Genomic DNA, 21,080 nt, shown 5'->3' with positions numbered 1-21,080 from the left:
CACCAGTCCCCCCTCCCCCATCCAGACAGACAGTCCCTTTGCTAGGATCAGCAGAGCATACTAGCAGGCAGGGTAATCAAAAGCATCCTATGTATCATTGGTTATATTTCACATTTCCTCAACAAAGTGCATCGGTGGCATTTTCCAGACTCTTCTGAGTGATTTCTAATTAGTTGGCTTGGTACCCTCTCTAAGAAGGTAGAATGAAAGCAATATGGAAAAGGTAGGTTAGGAAGAAAAACGTGGTCTCTCTGAAGGATGAAGTGATTTCTCAGGAGTGTTTGGGAGTGACAGACTTTCTTTAAAGACCCCACTCTATGATTCCTCGTATTCTGTGAGAAGAAACTACAACAGAATGTCAGAAGACCCGGCTAAAAATATTCCATGTGCATAAATTTATTTTAAATTTTATTGCATCACATTATACAAGCATTAAACATGGCTTCACGTTGATGACTATTTAAATGTGAAAATTCATCATTCATGTCAGTACCTTTTGGCTATTTACAAGTAAAGAAGTTCTATGTACTTTTATATATCTCTGCATTTGTATGTACATATGTAAGAATACATGACTATACATATGTACACACAGAAATACATCTATGGCCATACACGTAGCTATAGATATGTCATATATAATCTCCTCAGAAAGATCTGAAATTAAAAAAAAAGAAAGAAAAAGTTGTAAACAGGGTCTTGTTTGTGTTGTTTGGTGACACGGAATTAGGACCATATGACATTCTAGGAATGTGTGTCCAGGTGTCCAAATACCCTTTTCAGCCCAGTGTCTGTAAAATTCACATGGGATAGAATGCAAAAAAAGGTAGCAAACAGGCTGAAAAACAGGCCCAGTATACAAGTTCCCCTTGGTTTTAAAAACTTGAGAATGTAACTGCCCGTGATGTGCATGCTTGCTTGGTCAAGAATGGTCTATGGATAGATAGCATGTGTGTGCTGGGCTGCAATGTGATTTCACAGCAGGCATGGTTTCCCAGGCAGTCCTTTAAGGGTGCCGACCCCCTGCCGCTGCCGACCTCGGTGACATGCACTGCGGTTGCATTTTAGTCATTCACTTGAATGTGCTTTTGCACAGCTGGGAGAAGTAAACAGAATTCAGGTCCTTGGCCTGCAAATGAACCGTTACCTGGGAGGAAAAAAAAAAAAAAGGGGGTATTAAAATCCGAAGTACACATGATGGCTTAAAGGACATTATGTACAATGGTCTGTGCTTAGTGTGACTCAAAGGCATTCGAAGAATCTGTAACCCTGAACCAAGTCAGCTATGGTGTAAACATGACTGTGCCTGCTTTACAGACGAACTGACCGAGTCAGAAAGGCAGTCTGAAGGAAAGTGACTTCCTGCCAACTGTTGGGAAAATAGAGACAGACAAAGACTATGCTTGCAAGCAAAATGCACAGATGTCCTGTCTGGGGAGAAAGCAACCCATAACGATGAGGCTAGAAGGGACTCTCAAGTGTGAAGGGCCCTGCAGCCCAGCACAGCCCCGAGGGGAGGACAGCCCACCGTGGCACGCTGGTCTCTGGGCGCCGGAGCAGTTCTCTTCACTAATAATGTGTGCCTCCTACCCCAGCTCAAGCCAGCTGGATAGTCAGCCTTTCTCCTCTGAAAGCTGACCAGAGCCAGAGAAAAGGTGGTCAGAATGGGTGCAGGGGGCCAGGGGCTTGGAGCAAATGATAGAATCCCAGAAGGTTAAAGCCACATAGGCTCTTAAAGTATTGTTTAGTCCAATTCCTTTTCTCTTGAAGATGTGGACACCGAATCCACGGGCGTGCTCCACCCCAGGTCATACAGATAGAGAACGGACAGCAGATCTAGAATCCACTGGACGACAACGCCACGCTTAACAACAGTGCAGATCCGATATAGTATTTGATAGCATTTTGTCTTGTAAATGTCTCACACTCATAACCTTATTTGAGCTGCAAATTAGTTCCACCCAGTAAGCAGGCTCAGAAAAATTAAGTAATTTTCCTGAACTCATATAGCCAAACGGCAGATCTGGAAAATGGCAAAATTACTAAGTAGCAAAACATTTCTTGCCTTCAGTGAAGCCAAGGCCTACTTTGGAATCGAGGGCAGAACCAGTTCAACATCTGTACACTATTATATCATCCCTGTGGCCTGGGGTCTAGGTGATATCCTCCAAGTCCCCCCTCATACCCAACTCACAATAACCTCCTGGACTCTTAATGCGGGATAAAACTTCACTAATTTAACAACAAACATCTCTGCAGATATCTGCTATGTTGTAACCTACATGAAAAGTGAAAAACATACATTTTTTTCCTGTATATCTCAGTTTTCTTTAGGAGGCCAAATTTTGGAAAACGTTTCAAAATTAGTCTCCAAACAAGTGTAGAGAGAGAGGAATGAAGGCAAGGAAGGCAAAAGAAATGCTGGAATACTAGATTCACAGAGTATAAAAACTGAGGCCTCATCTTATCACTGAAGAAACTGAGGCACAGAGAAGTTAAGTGACTCGTCCAAGGACACACAGAGAGTAATTGCCTTGCCAGAGAGAAGGTTTCAGAAGAACTTTCTGATATGTGGGAACGTCATGGAAGTTTCTTACAGTGTTTTTTAAGCGTAATGTACCCAACCTTTATTAATTAAATGTGCATTTAATGGGTGCCATGTACTTACCGCTGTGCTAACCAGCTGGAAGAATAAATTATAGTCCCTAGAGACTTTCCTAAAGATGCTTACAGTTGTGCTGGGGAAGCCTGCTAACTATTTGAAAATCACAAATTAACAACACATATCAATATCTGTCAGTACACGTGGTACTGATGCAGTAACCAGAGATGTTTATAAGGAGTACGTCTCAGTGGGCTGATGAGTCTGAGGAAACCTTCTTAGCGGGTGTGGCCTGACATGGATCCGCCTGGGAGGAAACAATAAATGGGTGATGGAAGGAAGGCCACCTTGGGTGAGATGAAAAAATGACTTTACTATCCCCATGGTAACACGCCCCTTCTTTCTGATGAAAGAGAACAGCCAGGCGAGAGTTGATGGGGTGGAGGGTTTATTTCAGGGGCCACCTAGGCCAACTCGGGAAGACCTTGGCTGCCAGGCCAGAGTGTGACACGGAGACAGAGAAGAGTTGCAGGAGTTGTGTGCAAAGGGAAGATTACGTAAAATTTGCAATTTTAGTAAGAAACAAGCTGGTTTTGAAAGCTGCTAAAGGATTTATTTGCATCCCTATCAGGAGAACAATGGCAAGCTTTGATTCAGGGAGTTGAAAGCGCCCCTCCCAGCCAAGGAGAGGTTTCAGACCGTGAAACGCTTCTCACCGACCCGGTCACGGCCACTCATTGTGGTGTGCTTTTCCATTTTTCTTCCTCTCTTTTCGTTCCTTCTGAAGACGCTCCAGTTCTGCTTCATACATCATCTCCTGAATCAAGTACTTCTCTCTTCTCATTCGATCCCTTAGATCTTTTGGGAGGTCTGGGATCAGATATGAAATGAGGTGTTTTATACAAAACACGAGGTGCTAAAAACACAGGGGAGAATACAACAGAGTCAGGTCTATTGTGCAGCCTTAGCGGAAAGAGCTCTGGGAGCTGGTCAGGAACAGGGATGTGGAGCCTCTGGTGTGTCTGGAAAGTGGAATAAGGCCAGGGGAGGTGTGTGAGAGGAAATAGAGTCCCAGGGATAGGTGAGGACTGAACTTGGTGTAATGGCACCGTACAGGGAATGAGAAGAGGACTCAGGAAAGAAGGCGGAAAAGCAAGGGCCAGAAAATGCAAAGGAGAGCCAGAAGAATATACTGCGGAATCAAAGCCCAGGTTTGAATTCCAGCTCTACTTTTACCACTTAAGAGCTATCTGTTTACCTGAGAAGTCACTCTGAGCCTTGAGCCTCAACTCCCTCATCCACAAAATGGGTTTTATTTTGAAAATTTTAAGAAAATATTTTAAAATGCTTCACAGATTGTGAAATACTTTATTGCAGTGGTCTGGAACCCAAACCACAATATCTCCAAGGTATGCCTCAACAGGAAACTTCTAGTCTGAGCCAAGAGGCAGCCTTCACTTGCATTAATCTGGCTTTAATATAAATACGTAACAAGAGAGATGAAAGTTCCATTTATGGGTATAGTTACGGGAATGCAAACTATTTTTTGTAGCAATTTTCTTAAAGACTAGAAGAAAATAGATGGTGTATGTTTATGGACACATAATACAGGCAATTACTAGGTAGATTATACTTTATAAGTAATGTCATGATGATGCATAACCAGAGGCTACCACTTGTAACACTCAGTTCAGTGTTTTCCAAACATTGTCCTTAAACATCAGAAGCATCTTGGAGGGCTGTGAAAAGCAAATTGCAGACATAATGTATCAGAATCTCTGGGAGTGGGGATGAAAAAACTGCAATTTTCCTGAATTTTAAGAACAGCAGCCCTAGAATATTAAACTTAGGACCAATGGGACTTCCCTGGTGGTCCAGCGGTAAAGAATCCACCTTCCAGTGTAGGGGATATGGGGTCGATCCCTGGTTGGGGAACTAAGATCCCACATGCCGTGGGGCAACTAATCCTGCATGCCACAACTACTGAGCTCGCACACCTCAACTAGAGAGACTGCGTGCCACAAACTACAGAGCTCATGTGCTCTGGAGCCCGTGTGCCAGAACTAGAGAGAAGCCCGTGCACAGCAACGAAGAGCCCGCATGCCTCAACAAAGATCCCGTGTGCCACAACTAAGACCAGATGCAGCCATAAAAATAAAATAAATAAATAAATTAAAAAATAAATACTAAAAAAATAAATTTAGGACCAATGATTCCTGACTTATTCTTTAACAGTCAACCCTGGACTTTCAAATATTTCTTAGAAAATTCAAGTACTTTAAGGAGAAGAAAAAGAAGAGAAAGAGATTACATAGTATTACTTATCCTGCTTCTGGACATAAATATCATATGGAAAGTTCTCGTAACTTACATTCATTCATTACTTCTAGTTACTTCATTATGTCAAAGGAAATAAAGGAGTTGGTTGAGAAAACTTACCTCGAACACAATGATAAAAGCCAGTCGGGCTGCTAAGACATGCCAGAACTGCAGTGTGTAGCCGTAGGGCACCAGTGAATGAGGAGGGTCACGGTAGTCTCGGTATCTATAAACACACAGAAGAGTGTTACATTCCAAATTATGATTTTCCTGACTCCCAAATCTTTTCCATCTCCACTATGTAGTCCTCATTCACGGGAGAAAAGTATACAAAGTTTCTGTCTACTAGACATCTGTTGTTTTGCTTGTCCAGCATCTCTTCTGGTAACAGAATCTCTCTTCTTCTCTGGAGAATTATCTGTGTGGGCTGGGCACGGGTCTCCCCCTCGCTGACCCCAGCTCAGAAGATGAGCCAGACCTGATCAGTAAGATTCATCACCAGATCTTCTGCTAGAATGATTACTTAGTGAATTATCACGAAGCCCACAGAAGGTAAAAGCCTGGAGCCTCTGGTGGGCATCACAAACTGTGAAGTGAGCCTTCTTGAGAATGCGGTCAATAGAACAAAAGCAGAGCCAGCAGAAAGGTGGTCTCTTGCTGACACTGCTGGAGACTTGGGATCTAGTCATTACTAACGTGAATATCACCCCTCCAACCTGCTGGTTACCTGGACCAATGAATTTCTTTTTAAGTCAGTTTATACTGGATTTCTGCCACTTGCCACTAGAGTCCTTCCTAAAATATGCTCCAACTGTAACTTCTGAGTAAGCATCAACTTCCACAGATGTCTGTTATCTACGAGGTGCCAAGCACTATCCTAGCAACTTAGATCCATGTGACTCCATTTTATCCTTACCGTATCATTACTATTCTCAGGTGGAAAAACTGAGAAGTGACTCTCAACGTCATACGGTTTTCATGTGTTTTGAATGTTCTTTTCATTTGCTCCAGAAATGTGAGAAGATATGGAAATATTGGTTACTACAACAGTTCTGCTGTGTAGACATACTAAATTTCCCTTGTCCGAATAAAAGCTATGATTGTCCAGGTACCTAACCTTAAGGTCGGCACTAATTTGCATATGAGGATACAGGATAATTTCTATGCAGGGCAATCCTTGAAAATATCAAGGACTACAAAAATATGAGCTGTGACCATTATCATCATCAGTATCATCATCTTAATTATTATTAGTGTCTATGGAATATAATAGTAATGTATCATGATTATTTTGCCAGTAATGTGATATTTATGATGAGTACTTGGTGCTGAAATTAAGAATGAATGTTTTTCCTTCTCTGACTTACTTCACTAAGCATAATACCCTTCAGGTCCATCCATGTTGTTGCAAATGGCAAAATTTAATTATTTTTTATGGCTGAGTAATATTCCACTGCGTGTGTGTAGATACACATATATCTAATTATATATCACATTTCCTTTATCCATCCACTGATGGATACTTAGGTTGCTTCTATACTTTGGCTATTGTAAATAATGCTGCTATGAACACTGGGATGCATATATCTTTTCTAATTAGTGTTTTCATTTTCTTCAGGTATATACCCACACGCTTAGTGAAGTCAGTCAGACAAAGGCAAATACTGTGTTTTTGCTTACATGTGGAATCTAAAAAATAAAACAAATAAATGAATGTAACAAAATAGACTCATAGATACAGAGAACAAACTAGTGGTTACCAGTGGGGAGAGGGCTGGGGGGAGGGCCAAGATAGGGGAGGGGATTAAGAGGTACAAACTACTAGGTATAAAATAAATAATATACAAAGATGTAACATACTGCACAGGGAATATTACCAATATTTTATAATAACTTTAATTGGAGTATAATCTATGAAGATATCAAATCACTATGTTGTACACCTAAAACTAATACAAAGTTGTAAATCAACCATACTTTAAAAAAAATGAATGTTAGTGCCTTCAAACTGTTGGTTCTCCCTATGATGATAAGGATTAGATAATCATTGAAAGCACTCATTCTAATATATTGTTACATAATCTGCTCCTGTCATAGGTCCAATAAACAATGACTGAAATTTTAGGAAGAATAATTTTATTCAGGACTAAAAGTTTACATAGACTATTCTAACCTTCTTTTACTTTTTGCAGAGCACAGGTAGTCAAGAACTAGGAATTGTGTTTTCCAATTAAGATAACAAATTTAATTCCTTTATTTGTCTTTAGCTACCTATAGTTCAAATATACTCCAAGTAAATATTCTAGAAGGAAAAGGAGCAGTATGCTTTTTATTATACACATGGCTAATTATCAGACAAAAGTATATATAAAAGGAGGGAACCTGAATTGCTTCAAGAGTCACCATCATTGGGGCTTCCCTGGTGGCAGAGTGGTTAAGAATCCACCTGCCAATGCAGGGGACGTGGGTTCAAGCCCTGGTCCGGGAAGATCCCGCATGCTGTGGAGCAACTAAGCCCATATGCCACAACTACTGAGCCTGTGCTCTAGAGCCGGTGAGCCACAACTACTGAAGCCCATGCACCTAGAGCCCGTGCTCTGCAACAGGAGAAGCCACCGCAATGAGAACCCCACGTACCACAATGAAGAGTAGCCCCTGCTCGCCCCAGCTAGAGAAAGCCCACATGCAGCAATGAAGACCCAACACAGCCAAAAATAAAAACAAATTAATTAATTAATTAAAAAAAAAAAAAGAGTCACCAGCATTGACTCCTTAAACTTTCTACACAATAGTGTTCATTAGAAAAGGAAGTTCTTTTCAGGACCCACTGGTCCTTTCCCTATTTATGCTCTTCTGTGCTCTTGACTTTTGCCCTTTGTTTTGTCTGCTCCATCTCCTAGCTTCTCAGATCTTGTTTGGCTTTTAATTTGAAGAATTTTGACAAATCTCTTCCTCCTCAGATACCTTCTAAATTCACTGGGTGGAAAATCATAGTTTTTCCTTGATCTTGCAGACCATTTTCCTTGACCATTTCCAAAAAGTACAATTCAGATGTGTCTTTCTTAAAATTCATGCTGTAAACTCATGGCAAATAAATGAATTCCTTTATTCAGCATAGCTGAATAAACTAGTACACATCAAATATAAACAGCCATTAAATATAAGTATGAAAACTAGAAAGTTGAAATACTTTTATTACTCAATGAGAGTAGATTATCAAACACAATGACTATTTGTAAAACTGTACACATACGATATGCAAAAGGTAAAGGGTTTTAAGCGGTGGTTTTAAATGTTAATTTATGGTGTTTTAGTATTTAAAAAATTAATATTCTTTACATGTGCTTTTTAATATTTAGGAAACATACTCATGGCTATGGTGAGTTGGCAACATTTTAGATAATTTCTATGTAGGGATCATGTTGTTGAGAATATGTATATTTGTTCAGACTGTGCGTCTTATACATCCATTTGTGATCTGTCACAGAGTTCAGCTAACCTGTACTCAGAGGAACACAACGCGTCTACATTGGCACTTAGGTTCTGAGAATGAGAATCAGAAGTTGTGAAATTCTTAGGAAGTTTGTTTTCAGAAGCAGCAGGTTTCTGGCTTCCTAATCTCTTAAGCCATTGTACCATAAAGTCAAGTTTCTATCTAGAAAATTTCTTATTGCTACCCTAAGGGAATTAAAACTCAGTGGTGCCAATGAGTTTGTCATTTGCTTTGCTGCTGGCAGCTGTCTCCAGAATTATGTGCTAGAAAGTATACAGGAACCATGTTTGGGGTTTGCCTGACTAATAATGATCTTGGGTGATTCATGAAGCATCTCTGGACATCAGTTTTCCCTATCAACAAACTTAGCGTGTGTCCCACCCTGCTCTACAATTTTGGACTCACTCTTTTCTTCTATGAGCTTGCAAATGACTGTTGTAAGTGGAGCTCTCAGTTCACACTGCAGTCTACCCCTGGTCTCTTGGCCTTTTCCACTCAGCAGAGGTTTTGGTGAGGGCCGTGCTCAGATGTCATTTGTACCCCGTGTTTCTGTTTTTGATGCAGTCTAATTTTTTTGCAAAATGATCGGCTGCATGTTCTCTGGCACTTGTACAAAGAAAACACTTCCCTGCCCTTCTCTAGAAACGGCCAGGACACCAAGCCTCAAGATAATCAGTTTCACTCTTCTGATCTTTTAGCCTGGTACTTTCCAAGATACAATGTAGCCCAGTGGTTGTTAATGTTTGGAGGATTTTTCCAAGTGAGTCAGAACTGTTTTCAGAAAGTAAAACTTTAAATTTCTTGGCTTCAATTTTACATGAGGGAAAGACGGGGTGTTCCCTTTTGGCATAAGTTAGTGAATTCTCTATAGCTGCTTTTATTTCTCAGGAAATGGATGATTGGCTTGCAAACATTATTTTTCTAGCACCAGGTACATTCTAGCACCAGTTAATTCATTCCCATTTTTTTAAACTGTGAAAATAAAAACATATGTACATTTCAAAGAATGATAAGTGAACCTCATCCAAGTTAAGCCACAGAACACGGTCAGTGGCTTAGAAATGCCTCACTGGCAAAGCCAGACACCCCGAGAGGTGATGACTATTGTAATTTTCTGCTACTCTTTATAATTATTCTACTTATGCAAGTGTTCCTAAATAAAACAGTGCTTAGTTTTATCTGCTTTGAATTCTATATAAATGGAATCATACTGTATGTTTTATTTTGTGAGTACATTTTTTTTTTTTTTTTTTTTTGTGGTATGCGGGCCTCTCACTGTTGTGGCCTCTCCCGTTGCGGAGCACAGGCTCCGGACGCGCAGGCTCAGCGGCCATGGCTCACGGGCCCAGCCGCTCTGCGGCATGTGGGATCTTCCCGGACCAGGGCACGAACCCGTGTCCCCTGCATTGGCAGGCAGACTCTTTAACCACTGAGCAACCAGGGAAGCCCACAATTCTTAGTTTTTATAACTACTCTTATTGGTCCATTCATGTTCTTCTTTTCTGCAGTTTTTATGTTTATGTATTTAATAGTTTAATAACATAATGAATGATCATAAATCCTCCATGCAACCCAAGAATTAAAATATTACCGGGAACTTATATCCACCTCTGGGCTTCTCCTTCATCTCATCTCCTTGCTTCCCTTATCCTGAACTTCATTTTTATCATTAACATGTTTTTGTTATGTATATTCATTTGTCTGAATATGATATTCAGTTTTGTTTGTCTTAAACTCTCTAGAAAGGATGCTATACGGTATGCAGCCTTCTGAGACTTGCTTATTTTTTTTAGCATTGTGCTACTGGGATTTATCTATGCTGTTGCATGTGGCCATTGCTGTACAACAGACTGTAATATGAATATATTGTTGTTTTATGTAGTGTATATTTTTTTTTTTTTTTTTTTTTTGCGGTATGCGGGCCTCTCACTGCCGTGGCCTCTCCCGCCGCGGAGCACAGGCTCCGGACGCGCAGGCCCAGCGGCCACGGCCCACGGGCCCAGCTGCTCCGCGGCATGTGGGATCCCCCCGGACCGGGGCACGAACCCGCGTCTCCTGCATCGACAGGCGGACTCTCAACCACTGCGCCACCAAGGAAGCCCTATGTAGTGTATATTTTGATTTATACTCACAAGCTGGTCATTTCTCTATTTCCTTTCAAATTCCCTAACCATGTAAAGCTTTGAAAAACAAAGTGTAAGTCTACGCAGTTCAGCAAATGCCCTTTGGGTAAAAGTTGGTTGCAGTGCTCTACATAGTACTCTGGATTCTGCTTTTATTTATTACTAAAAAATTTTGTTTTCTTGTGATGAGAACTTTTAAGATCTACTTCCTTAGCAACTTTTTAAAAAGTGAAGTATAGTCGATTTACAATATCGTGTTAGTTTCAGGTTTACAGCACAGCAATTCAGAATATATATATGTATATTCTTCCTCAGATTTTGTAATAACCCTTATAGGTTATTATGAAATATTGAGTATAGTTCCCTGTGCCATACAGTAGGTCCTTATTGGTTATCTATTTTATATATAGTAGTGAGTATATGTTAATCCCAATCTCCTAATTTATCCCTCCCCTACCCCCCTTTCCCCTTTGGTAACCATAAGTTTGTTTTCTATGTCTGTGAGTCTCTGTTTTGGAAATAAGATCATTTGTATGTTTTTTTTTAAGATTCCAAATTTAAATGGTATCATATGATATTTATCTTTATCTGGCTTACTTCACTTAGTATGATAAGCTGTAGGTCCACCCATGTTGCTGCAAATGGCATTATTTCGTTCTTTTTAATGGCTGAGTAATATTCCACTGTATATATGTACCACATCTTCTTTATCCATTCCTCTGTTGATAGACATTTAGGTTGCTTCCATGCCTTGGCTATTGTAAATAGTGCTTCAATGAACATTGGGGTGCGTGTATCTTTCCAAATTATGGTTTTCTCTAGATATACGCCCAGGAGTGTGATTGCAGGATCTTATGGTAGCTCTATTTTTAGTTTTTTAAGGAACCTCCCTACTGTTCTCAATAGTCACTGTACCAATTTACATGCCCACCAACAGTGTAGGAGAGTTCCCGTTTCTCCACACCCTCTCCAGAATTTATTTATAGACTTTTTGATGATGACCATTCTGACTGGTGTGAGGCAATACCTCACTGTAGTTTTGATTTGAATTCTCTAATAATTAGTGATTTCAAGCATTTTTTCATGTGCCTTTTGGCCATCTGTATCTTTTCTTTGGAGAAATGTCTATATCTTCTGTCCATTTTTTGATTGGGTTGTTTTTCTGATATAGAGCTCTATGAGCTGTTTGTATAGTTTGGAAATTAATCCCTTGTCAGTAGCATCATTTACAAATATTTTCTCCCATTCATAGGTTGTCTTTTCATTTTGTTGATGGTTTCCATTGCTGTGCAAAAGTTTTAAAGTTTAATTAGGTACCATTTGTTTATTTTTGTTTTTATATCCATTACTCTAAGAGACGGATCCAAAAAGATATTGTGGCAATTTATGTCAGAGAGTGTCCTGCCTGTGTTTTCCTTTAGGAGTTTCATCCTATCCGGTCTTATATTTAGGTCTTTAATCCATTTTGAGTTTATTTTTGTGTATGGTGTTAGGGAGTGTTCTAATTTCATTCTTTTACATGTAGCTGTCCAGTTTTCCCAGCAACACTTATTAAAGAGACTGTCTTTCCTCTATTGTATATTCTTGCCTCCTTTGTTGTAGATTAATTGACCATAGGTGTATGGGTTTATTTCTGGGCTTTCTATCCTGTTCCACCTATTTCTGTTTTGGTGCCACTACCATACTGTTTTGATTACTGTAGTTTTGTAATATAGTCTGAAGTCAGGGAGCCTCATTCTTCCTGCTCTGTTTTTCTTTCTCAATTGCTTTGGCTATTTGGGGTCTTTTTTGCCTCCATACAAATTTTAAGATTTTTTGTTCTAGTTCTGTAAAAAATGCCATTGATAATTTGATAGGGATTGCATTGAATCTGTAGATTGCTTTGGGTAGTGTAGTCATTTTCACAATATTGAGTCTTCCAATCCAAGAACATGGTATGTCTCTCCATCTGTTTGTGTCACCTTTAATTTCTTTCATCAGTGTCTTACTGTTTTCGGAGTACATGTCTTTTACCTCCTTAGGTAGGTTTATTCCTAGGTATTCTTTTTGTTGCAGTGGTAAATGGGATTCTTTCCTTAGTTTCTCTTTCTGATCTTTCATTGTTAGTGTTTAAGAATGCAGGCGATTTCGGTGCATTACTTTTGCATCCTGCAACTTTACCAAATTCATTGATTAGTTCTAGTAGTTTTCTGGTGGCATCTTTAGGATTCTCTATGTATAGTACCATGTCATCTGCAAACAGTGACAGTTTTACATCTTTTCCAATTTGGATTTCTTTTCTTTCTTTTTCTTCTCTGATTGCTGTGGCTAGGACTTCCAAAACTATGTTGAATAATAGTGGTGAGAATGGACTTCCTTGTCTTGTTCCTGACCTTAGAGGAAATGCTTTCAGTTTTTCACCATTGAGAATGATGTTTGCTGTGGGTTTGTCATATATGGCCTTTATTATGTTGAGGTAAGTTCCCTCTGTGCTCACTTTCTGGAGAGTTTTTATCATAAATGGGTGTTGAATTTTGTCAAAAGCTCTTTCTGCATCTATTGAGATGATCATATGGTTTTTATTCTTCAATTTATTAATATGGTGTATCACACTGATTGACTTGCGTATACTGAAGACTCCTTGCATCACTGAGAGAAATCCCACATGATTATGGTGTGTGATCCTTTTAATGTGTTGTTGGATTCTGTTTGCTAGTATTTTGTTGAGGACTTTTGCATCTATATTCATCAGTGGTATTGGTCTGTAATTTTCACTTTTGTAATATCTTTGTCTGATGTTGGTATCAAGGTGATGGTGTCCTCATAGAATGAGTTTGGGAGTGTTCCTTCCTCATCGTTTTTTGGAAGAGTTTGAGAAGGATGGGTGTTAGCTCTTCTCTAAATGTTTTATAGAATTCAGCTGTGAAGCCATCTGGTTCTGGGCTTTTGTTTGTTGGAAGATTTTTAATCACAGTTTCAATTTCATTACTTGTGATTGGTCTGTTCATATTTTCTATTTCTTCTTGGCTCAGTCTTGGAAGGTTATACCTTTCTAAGAAATTGTCCATTTCTTCCAGGTTGTCCATTTTTGGGGCACAGAGTTGCTTGTAGTAGTCTCTTGTGATGCTTTGTATTTCTGCGGTACCTGTTTAACTTCTCCTTTTTCATTTTTAATTTTATTGATTTGAGTCCTCTCCCTCTTTTTCTTGATAAGTCTGGCTAAATGTTTATCAATTTTGTTTATCTTCTCAAGGAACCAGCTTTTAGTATTATTGATCTTTGCTATTGTTTTGTTTCTGTATCTTTTATTTTTGTTCTGATCTTTATGATTTCTTTCCTTCTACTAACTTTGGGTTTTGTTTGTTCTTCTTTCTCTAATTCCTTTAGATGTAAGGTTAGATTGTTTATTTGAGATATTTCTTGTTTCTTGAGGTAGGATTTTATTGCTATAAACTTCCCTCTTAGAACTGTTTTTGCTGCATCCCATAGGTTTGGGATCATCGTGTTTTCATTGTCATTTGTCTCTAGGTATTTTTTGATTTTCTCTTGGATTTCTTTAATTATCTCTTGGTTATTTAGTAATGTATTGTTTAGCCTCCAAATGTTTTTGTTTTTTACCTTTTTCCCCTGTAATTTATTTCTAATCTCGTAGTGTTTTGTTCAGAAAAGATGCTTGATATGATTTCAATTTTCTTAAATTTACTGATGTGATCTATGCAGGAGAATGTTCCATGTGCACTTAAGAATAAAGTGTAATATGCTGTTTTCGGATGTCCTATATATATCAATTAAATCTATCTGGTCAGGCATCCCTTGTGGCTCAGTGGTTAAGAATCCATCTGCCAATGCAGGGGACATGGGTTTGTGCCCCAGTCCAGGAAGATCCCAGATGCTGCAGAGCGGCTGGGCCCGTGAGCCATGGACGCTGAGCCTGTGCGTCTGGAGCCTGTGCTCTTCAACGGGAGAGGCCACAACAGTGAGAGGCCCATGTACCACCACCAAAAAAAAAAAAACAAAAAAACCTATCTGGTCTATTGTGTCATTTAAAGCTTGTGTTTCCTTAATAATTTTCTTGTGGATGATCTGTCCATTGGTGTAAGTGAGGTGTTAAAGTCCGCCACTATTATTGTGTTACTGTTGATTTCCTCTTTTATATCTGTTAGCATTTGCCTTATGTATTGATTTGCTCCTATGTTGGGTGCATATATATTTATAATTGTTATATTTTCTTCTTGGATTGATCCCTTGATCATTATGTAGTGTGCTTCCTTGTTTCTTGTACAATTCTTTATTTTAATGTCTATTTTATCTGATATAAGTATTGCTACTCCAGCTTTCTTTTGATTTCCATTTGCATGGAATATCTTTTTCCATCTCCTCAGTTTCAGTCTGGATGTGTCCCTAGGTCTGAAGCGGGTCTCTTGTAGACAGCATATATATGGGTCTTGTTTTTGTATCCATTCAGCAAGCCTGTGTCTTTTGGTTGGAGCATTTAATCCATTCAGATTTAAGGTAATTATTGATATGTATGTTCCTATTACCATTTTCTTAATTGTTATGGGTTTGTTTGTGTAGGTCCTTTTCTTCTCTTGTGTTTCCCACTTAGAGAAGTTCCTTTAGCATTTGTTGTAGAGCTGATTTGGTGGTGCTGAATTCTCTTAGCTTTTGCTTGTCTGTAAAGCTTTTGATTTCTCCATCGAATCTGAATGAGATCCATGCTGGGTCAAGTAATTTCGGTTGTAGGTTCTTCCTTTTCATCACTTTAAATATATTGTGCCACTCCTTTCTGGCTTGTACAGTTTCTGCTGAGAAATCAGCTGTTAACCTTATGGGAGTTCCCTTGTATGTTATCTGTTGTTTTTCCCTTGTTACTTTTAATAATTTTTCTTTGTCTTTAATTTTTGTCAATTTGATTACTGTGTGTCTCAGTGTGTTTCTCCTTGGGTTTATCCTGCCTGGGACTCTCTGTGCTTCCTGCACTTAGGTGGCTATTTCCTTTCCTATGTTAGGGAAGTTTTTGACTATAATCTCTTCTGATATTTTCTTGGGTCCTTTTTCTCTCTTTTTTTTTCCTGGGACCCCTATAATGAGAATGTTGGTGCATTTGATTTTGTCCCAGAGATCTCTTAGGCTGTCTTCATTTCTTTTCATTCTTTTTCTTTATTCTGTTCCACGGCAGTGAATTCCACCATTCTGTCTTCCAGGTCACTTATCTGTTCTTCTGCCTCAGTTATTCTGCTGTTGATTCCTTCTAGTGTTATTTTTCATTTGTTATTGTATTGTTCATCTCTGTTCTTTAATTCTTCTAGGTGTTTGTTCTTTAATTCTTCTAGGTCTTTGTTAAACACTTCTTGCATCTTCTCGATCTTTGCCTCCATTCTTTTTCTGAGGGCCTGGATCATCTTCACTATCATTATTCTGAATTCCTTTTCTGGAAGATTGCCTATCTCTACTTCATTTAGTTGTTTTTCTTGGGTTTTACCTTGTTACTTCATCTGGTACATAGTCCTCTGCCTTTTCATTTTGTCTATCTTTCTGTGAATGTGGTTTTCGTTCCACAGGCTGCAGGATTGTAGTTCTTCTTGCTTCTGCTGTCTGCTCTCTGGTGGATGAGGCTATCTAAGAGTGTTGTGCAAGCTTCCTGATCAGAGGGGCTGGTGGTGAGTAGAGCTGGGTGTTTCTCTGGTGGGCAGAGCTCAGTAAAACCTTCATCTGCTTGTCTGCTGATGGATGGGGCTGAGTTCCCTCCCTGTTGTTTGGCCTGAGGGGACCCAGCACTGGAACTAGAGGCTCTTTGGTGGGGCTAATGGTGGACTCCAGGAGGGCTTACGCCAAGGAATACTTCCCAGAACTTCTGCTGCCAGTGTCCTTGTCCTCATGGTGAGCCATAGCCATCACCCCCACCGCCTCTGCAGGAGACCCTCAGACCCTCCACCACCGGCAGGTAGGTCTGGTTCAGTCTCCTATGGGGTCACTGCTCCTTCCCCCAAGTCCCGATGTGCACACTACTTTGTGTGTGCCCTCCAAGATCTCTGTTTCCCCCAGTCCTGTCGAAGTCCTGCAATCAAATCCTGCTAGCCTTCAAAGTGTGATTCTCTGGGAATTCCTCCTCCCATTGCTAGACCCCCAGATTGGGAAGCATGATGTGGGGTTCAGAACCATCACTCCAGTGGGTATGGTATAATTGTTCTCCAGTTTGTGAGTCACCTACCCAGTGGTTATGGGATTTGATTTTATTGTGATTGCGACCCTCCTACCATCTCACTGGGGCTTCTTTGTCTTTGGATGTGGGGTACCTTTTTTGGTGAGTTACAGTGTCTTCTTGTCGATGGTTATTCAGCAGTTAGTTGTGATTCTGGTGCTCTTGCAAGGGGGAGTGAGAGCACGTCCTTCTACTCCACCATCTTGAACCAAATTGCTGCAGCTTCTACATCAGCACTTGCATGTTATGGGTGCTGCTTCTTAAACCTCATGAACTAACCTCTGCTAGCTTCCAACTTTTCTGTAGCTTCCTTACATCTCTTGGCCCTCACAGAATTGAGACAGTGAGGGTCTTGTTCTGGATTAAGATTTGGCTTAAAGGAATGTTTTTGCTGGTTTGATCTTCTGTACAGACCACTAAAACCTTCTTCAGATCATCAGTAAGGCTGTTTCACTGTCTGGTTTTTTTTTTTTTTTTTTTTTTTTTTTGTGGTAAGCGGGCCTCTCACTGTTGTGGCCTCTCCCGTTGTGGAGCACAGGCTCCGAACGCACAGGCTCAGCGGCCATGGCTTACGGGCTCAGCCGCTCCACGGCATGTGGGATCCTCCCAGACCGGGGGGCACAAACCCGTGTCCCCTGCGTCGGCAGGTGGACTCTCAACCACTGTGGCACCAGGGAAGCCTGTTTCACTTTCTTATCATTTGGGTGTTCACTGGAGTAGCACTTTAACTTTCCTTTGCATCCACAACTTGGCAAACTGTTTGGTGGAAGAGGCCTACCTTTTGGCTTATCTCTGCTTTCAGCTTGCCTTCCTTACTAAGCTTAGTCATTTCTAGCTTTTGATTTAAAGTGAGAGATGTGTGGCTTTCCTTTCTCTTGAGCACTTAGAGGCCACTGTAGGGTTATTAATTGAATTGGCCTAATTTCAATACTGTGTCTCAGGGAAGAGGGGAGCCCACGGAGAGGCAGAGATGGGGAAACAGAGCAGTCAGAACACATTAAGTCCACTGTCTTATACATGCAGGGTTTGTAGCACCCCAAAACAATTACAATAGTAACATCAAAGATCACTGATCATAGATCACCACAACAAATATAATAATAATGAAAAAATCTGAAATATGGCGAGAATTACCAAAACGTGACACAGAGTCACAAAGTGACTTTTTGCTCACAAAGTGAGCAAATGCTGTTGGAAAAACAGCACTGACAGACTTTCTCGATGCAGGATTGCCACGAACCTTCAATTTATAAAAAATGCAGTATCTGCGAAGCGCACAAAAATGACATATGCCTGTGTGTAACAAATTGTTTTTCTCTTGCTGCTTCTAATATTCTCTCCTTGTCTTAACTTTTGATACTCTAATTATAATGTCTTATTGGGGGTCTCTTTGGGTTCCTCTTACATGGGCTTCCTGGATCTGGAAGTCTGGGTTTCACCCCAGAGATTATGTTTTAATCTGTCTGGGTCACAGCCTCGTAAAGAGATTTAAAAATTCTCCAGGGGATTGTAATGCATAATCAAGTTTGAGAAGCGCAGCTGTAAATCCACTCAGTCGAAAAGGGCCACTGTCTGAACAACACCTCCCCGCGGCAGAGCCAGCCCAGCTGAGGCTAAACGTGCCACACTTACCTACAGTACTTGAGAGGAGTCCCCGAGAACTCACTGCCATCAGACTCAGGCTCAGATCGGTTCTCAAAGTCAGAAATTCGGAATACAGACAAGCTGGCGTTCACATAGCCAACCATGCACCTACAAAAGAAAACAGATTCTCTAATTAGGACTCTGATCACCTCTGCATCTAATTCACCAAGGCTCTACTTCCTAGAAATCCCTGCAGTTATAGGTGCCTTATTTGGACCTGCCTTGTCACGGCACTCAAGTTGGAATACACTGAAAAGCCCTGGGTATGTTGAATGAACAAGTCATTTTTCATTATAGTCCTTTTTGTGCAGAATCATCATCTAGACCATCACTACCCCAATCAGTGCTTCAGTGAAATGGGCAAAAGCATTGCATGATCAGCATAAATAAATCACCACTTCTTTCATTGATGACACACACACATATGCACATATAATCACATTCCTTCATTAATGATTATCTATAATTTCTCATAATGCCCTGAATATAACCCCCTCCCAACTCACATCCCATGCTACAGTCATGCTAGATTATGTTCCTTTCATGTATCATATACTTTCATGCCTCTGCTCATGTCGTCTTTTCTCTTGGGATTCCTTACTCATGTTTTACAAGTGGTAATAGTGTTCGCCAACTGAGATGTCACTTCTTTTGTGAAAATGTCCTAATCCCCCCAGTCCGAAGACTGATTCCCTTCTCTCTATGGTGCAGCTATATTTACTTCACAATGGCCATCTAGCTTATACAAGAGTTGGCTGCATACATGTATGTCTTCTCCTTTGGACTATAGTGGTTTGTTTCTTTTTTGGATCAGAAGAGGTGTCATAGATATTTTGGTATCCTAGGACAGTCTCGTGTAATGTAGGAATCCAGTAAATACTGAATTCAATTTATTTGCTTGGAGGAAAATTAAAGTACCAGAGATTCTGTCAAGGTCTTGAAGATGGATCAGGAATAAATCTATTGCCTGGATCTCCCAGGGATTATAAGCTTCTTGAGGACATGGCTTTCATTCTGTGTTGGGGAATGGGGGTCAGTATATTATAATACAAAAAACTTGGGCTTTAGGGTCAAATTGTAGCTCTGCTGCTTTCTAGCCATGTGATCTTGGCAAATTACGCAACTCTTTAAGCAACAAAAGTATCCACCTCATAGGGTCATTGTGGGAATGAAATGAAATGATATATGTAAAGCAAGTGATATAATGCTTAGCCTATAGCAAGATCTTAATAAATGTGAGTGGTATTATTCATTTTATTTCATGCACCTAGCAGGAGGTCAATAAATATTTAATTATTAATTGAAAGAAGAAATCATGGTCTTCAGACTCTCTTCATTAACATGTCTGATGTGATTATCCAAAGTTGCTGAATACCAAACCCAAGTGATAACACAAACATAGTTCTGAGAGCACGTGGGTTCTGTGCATGTGTTGTCTTGCTCAAGACAAGTCACTGGTTTCATCATGGCCTTAAAAGAAATGAACCAAGCAGAAGGACGCATTTGTCAACGGTCACTCATGGGTGAAACAAATGGTCAGTGCGTGTGTAACATGCCCTACTCCCACTGGCAGCAGGCCTCTCCCATCACTCCATAAAAAGGTAATTTGAAATGATTTCTCCCTCATCTATGAACTGCCTAGAACATGACATGAAAACAGAGTCTTGATGATGATTAGCTGTGACAGAGAGGGAGCCAGTTTTGTGAAATACAGAATAGAGCAGAGTCTTTTCAGGAGCTGAGCTGTGGGAAGGGAAAGGTGCTCTGGAAACTGGCAAAAGCAGGCCCAGCAGTGAAATGGAATAATTACAACCCCTCCTACACTCTTCTCGCACACAGCAGCCCTGAGCTTTACTAAGATTAAAGCTGCTCATGGCTACTCTGTTAAAAAACTCAATAGAGAACCTAAATTCGAATGAAATACCCATCTCACAGGCTGAATACCATACATTCAAAATAAAAGATAAAAGGGAGACATAGCTGAACTCTTTATTAAGCCTATTCATGTAATGTCAGTCATGAATCAAGTTGAAAATGTGCCTTTAGTGGGCATGTACTCCTTCTGGGTGCAAAGCATTACACATGGAACTAGTAAGTCTTCTTTCCATATAATTTCCATAGTCAGGGAAGAAGAGGAACTGCTAATACTGAATTTTCTAGGCATTTATCTAATTCTTTTCACTGTGGTAGAATCTTAGCTTGCCAACATCAAACAGTTGAGACCATCACCAATTCAGGGAAATGAGGTTTCCCACACTTCATCGTATAGAGTTCAGCCAGTGGCATCCATGTGTCAACTCAGTGACCTATTGTTACAGCAGGAAGGCCACAGGCAGCAGCAGATCCCATGTCTACTAAGTTTGCTGGCAGGAGGTCTATGTGTCCTCACTGTGACACACCCCCAGCTCCAGGTGAGACAGAGGAAAGACAGGCTACACTGATGATCAGGGAGAAGTGAGAGGGAAGGAGAAAAAAAGTATCAGACAAAGGAAGAGTTTCCTGAGAATATAAAATAATGAAGTCAGTTTTCTTAAGGGGTTGGCAGATGGCCTCTAAAGGCATTTCCAAGAAAGAAGATTCAGAAAAATGTCTTATGCAAGGGCAGCATTGTTTGAATTAGAATGCATATGTTTTCCAAGTAACTTCTGAGAAGACATTTATTTAAATGTGAGAATTCTGGTTTTAAAACCATTCATTACTTATTGCTTTCCATCCTTT

General features: G+C 40.1%; 1 protein-coding gene across 8 annotated transcripts in view; it reads right to left on the bottom strand.

The window, feature by feature from the left end:
* Nucleotides 1-373: 373 nt before the first annotated feature.
* ANO4 (anoctamin 4) overlaps nucleotides 374-21,080 on the bottom strand; it is a 325,264-nt gene continuing 304,557 nt past the window's right edge. For 6 of the 8 annotated variants that reach the window (XM_059081938.2, XM_067009965.1, XM_067009964.1 and 3 more), the window contains 4 exons: nucleotides 18,351-18,470; nucleotides 5,042-5,147; nucleotides 3,323-3,518; nucleotides 383-1,147 (listed from right to left, as the gene is read on the bottom strand). In XM_059081938.2, coding sequence (XP_058937921.1) covers nucleotides 3,327-3,518; nucleotides 5,042-5,147; nucleotides 18,351-18,470 — 418 coding nt within the window. In that variant the 3' untranslated portion in view covers nucleotides 383-1,147; nucleotides 3,323-3,326. Of the gene's footprint in view, nucleotides 1,148-3,322; nucleotides 3,519-5,041; nucleotides 5,148-18,350; nucleotides 18,471-21,080 lie in introns of all 8 variants that reach the window. The other 2 variants (XM_067009963.1, XM_067009966.1) reach the window with 2 other exon arrangements.

Source organism: Kogia breviceps, chromosome 12 (assembly GCF_026419965.1).
Source record: "Kogia breviceps isolate mKogBre1 chromosome 12, mKogBre1 haplotype 1, whole genome shotgun sequence".
Classification (NCBI taxonomy): Eukaryota; Metazoa; Chordata; class Mammalia; order Artiodactyla; family Physeteridae; genus Kogia; species Kogia breviceps.
Note: the sequence above shows the minus strand (reverse complement) of the source record. Positions and strands in the feature narration are given on the sequence as shown.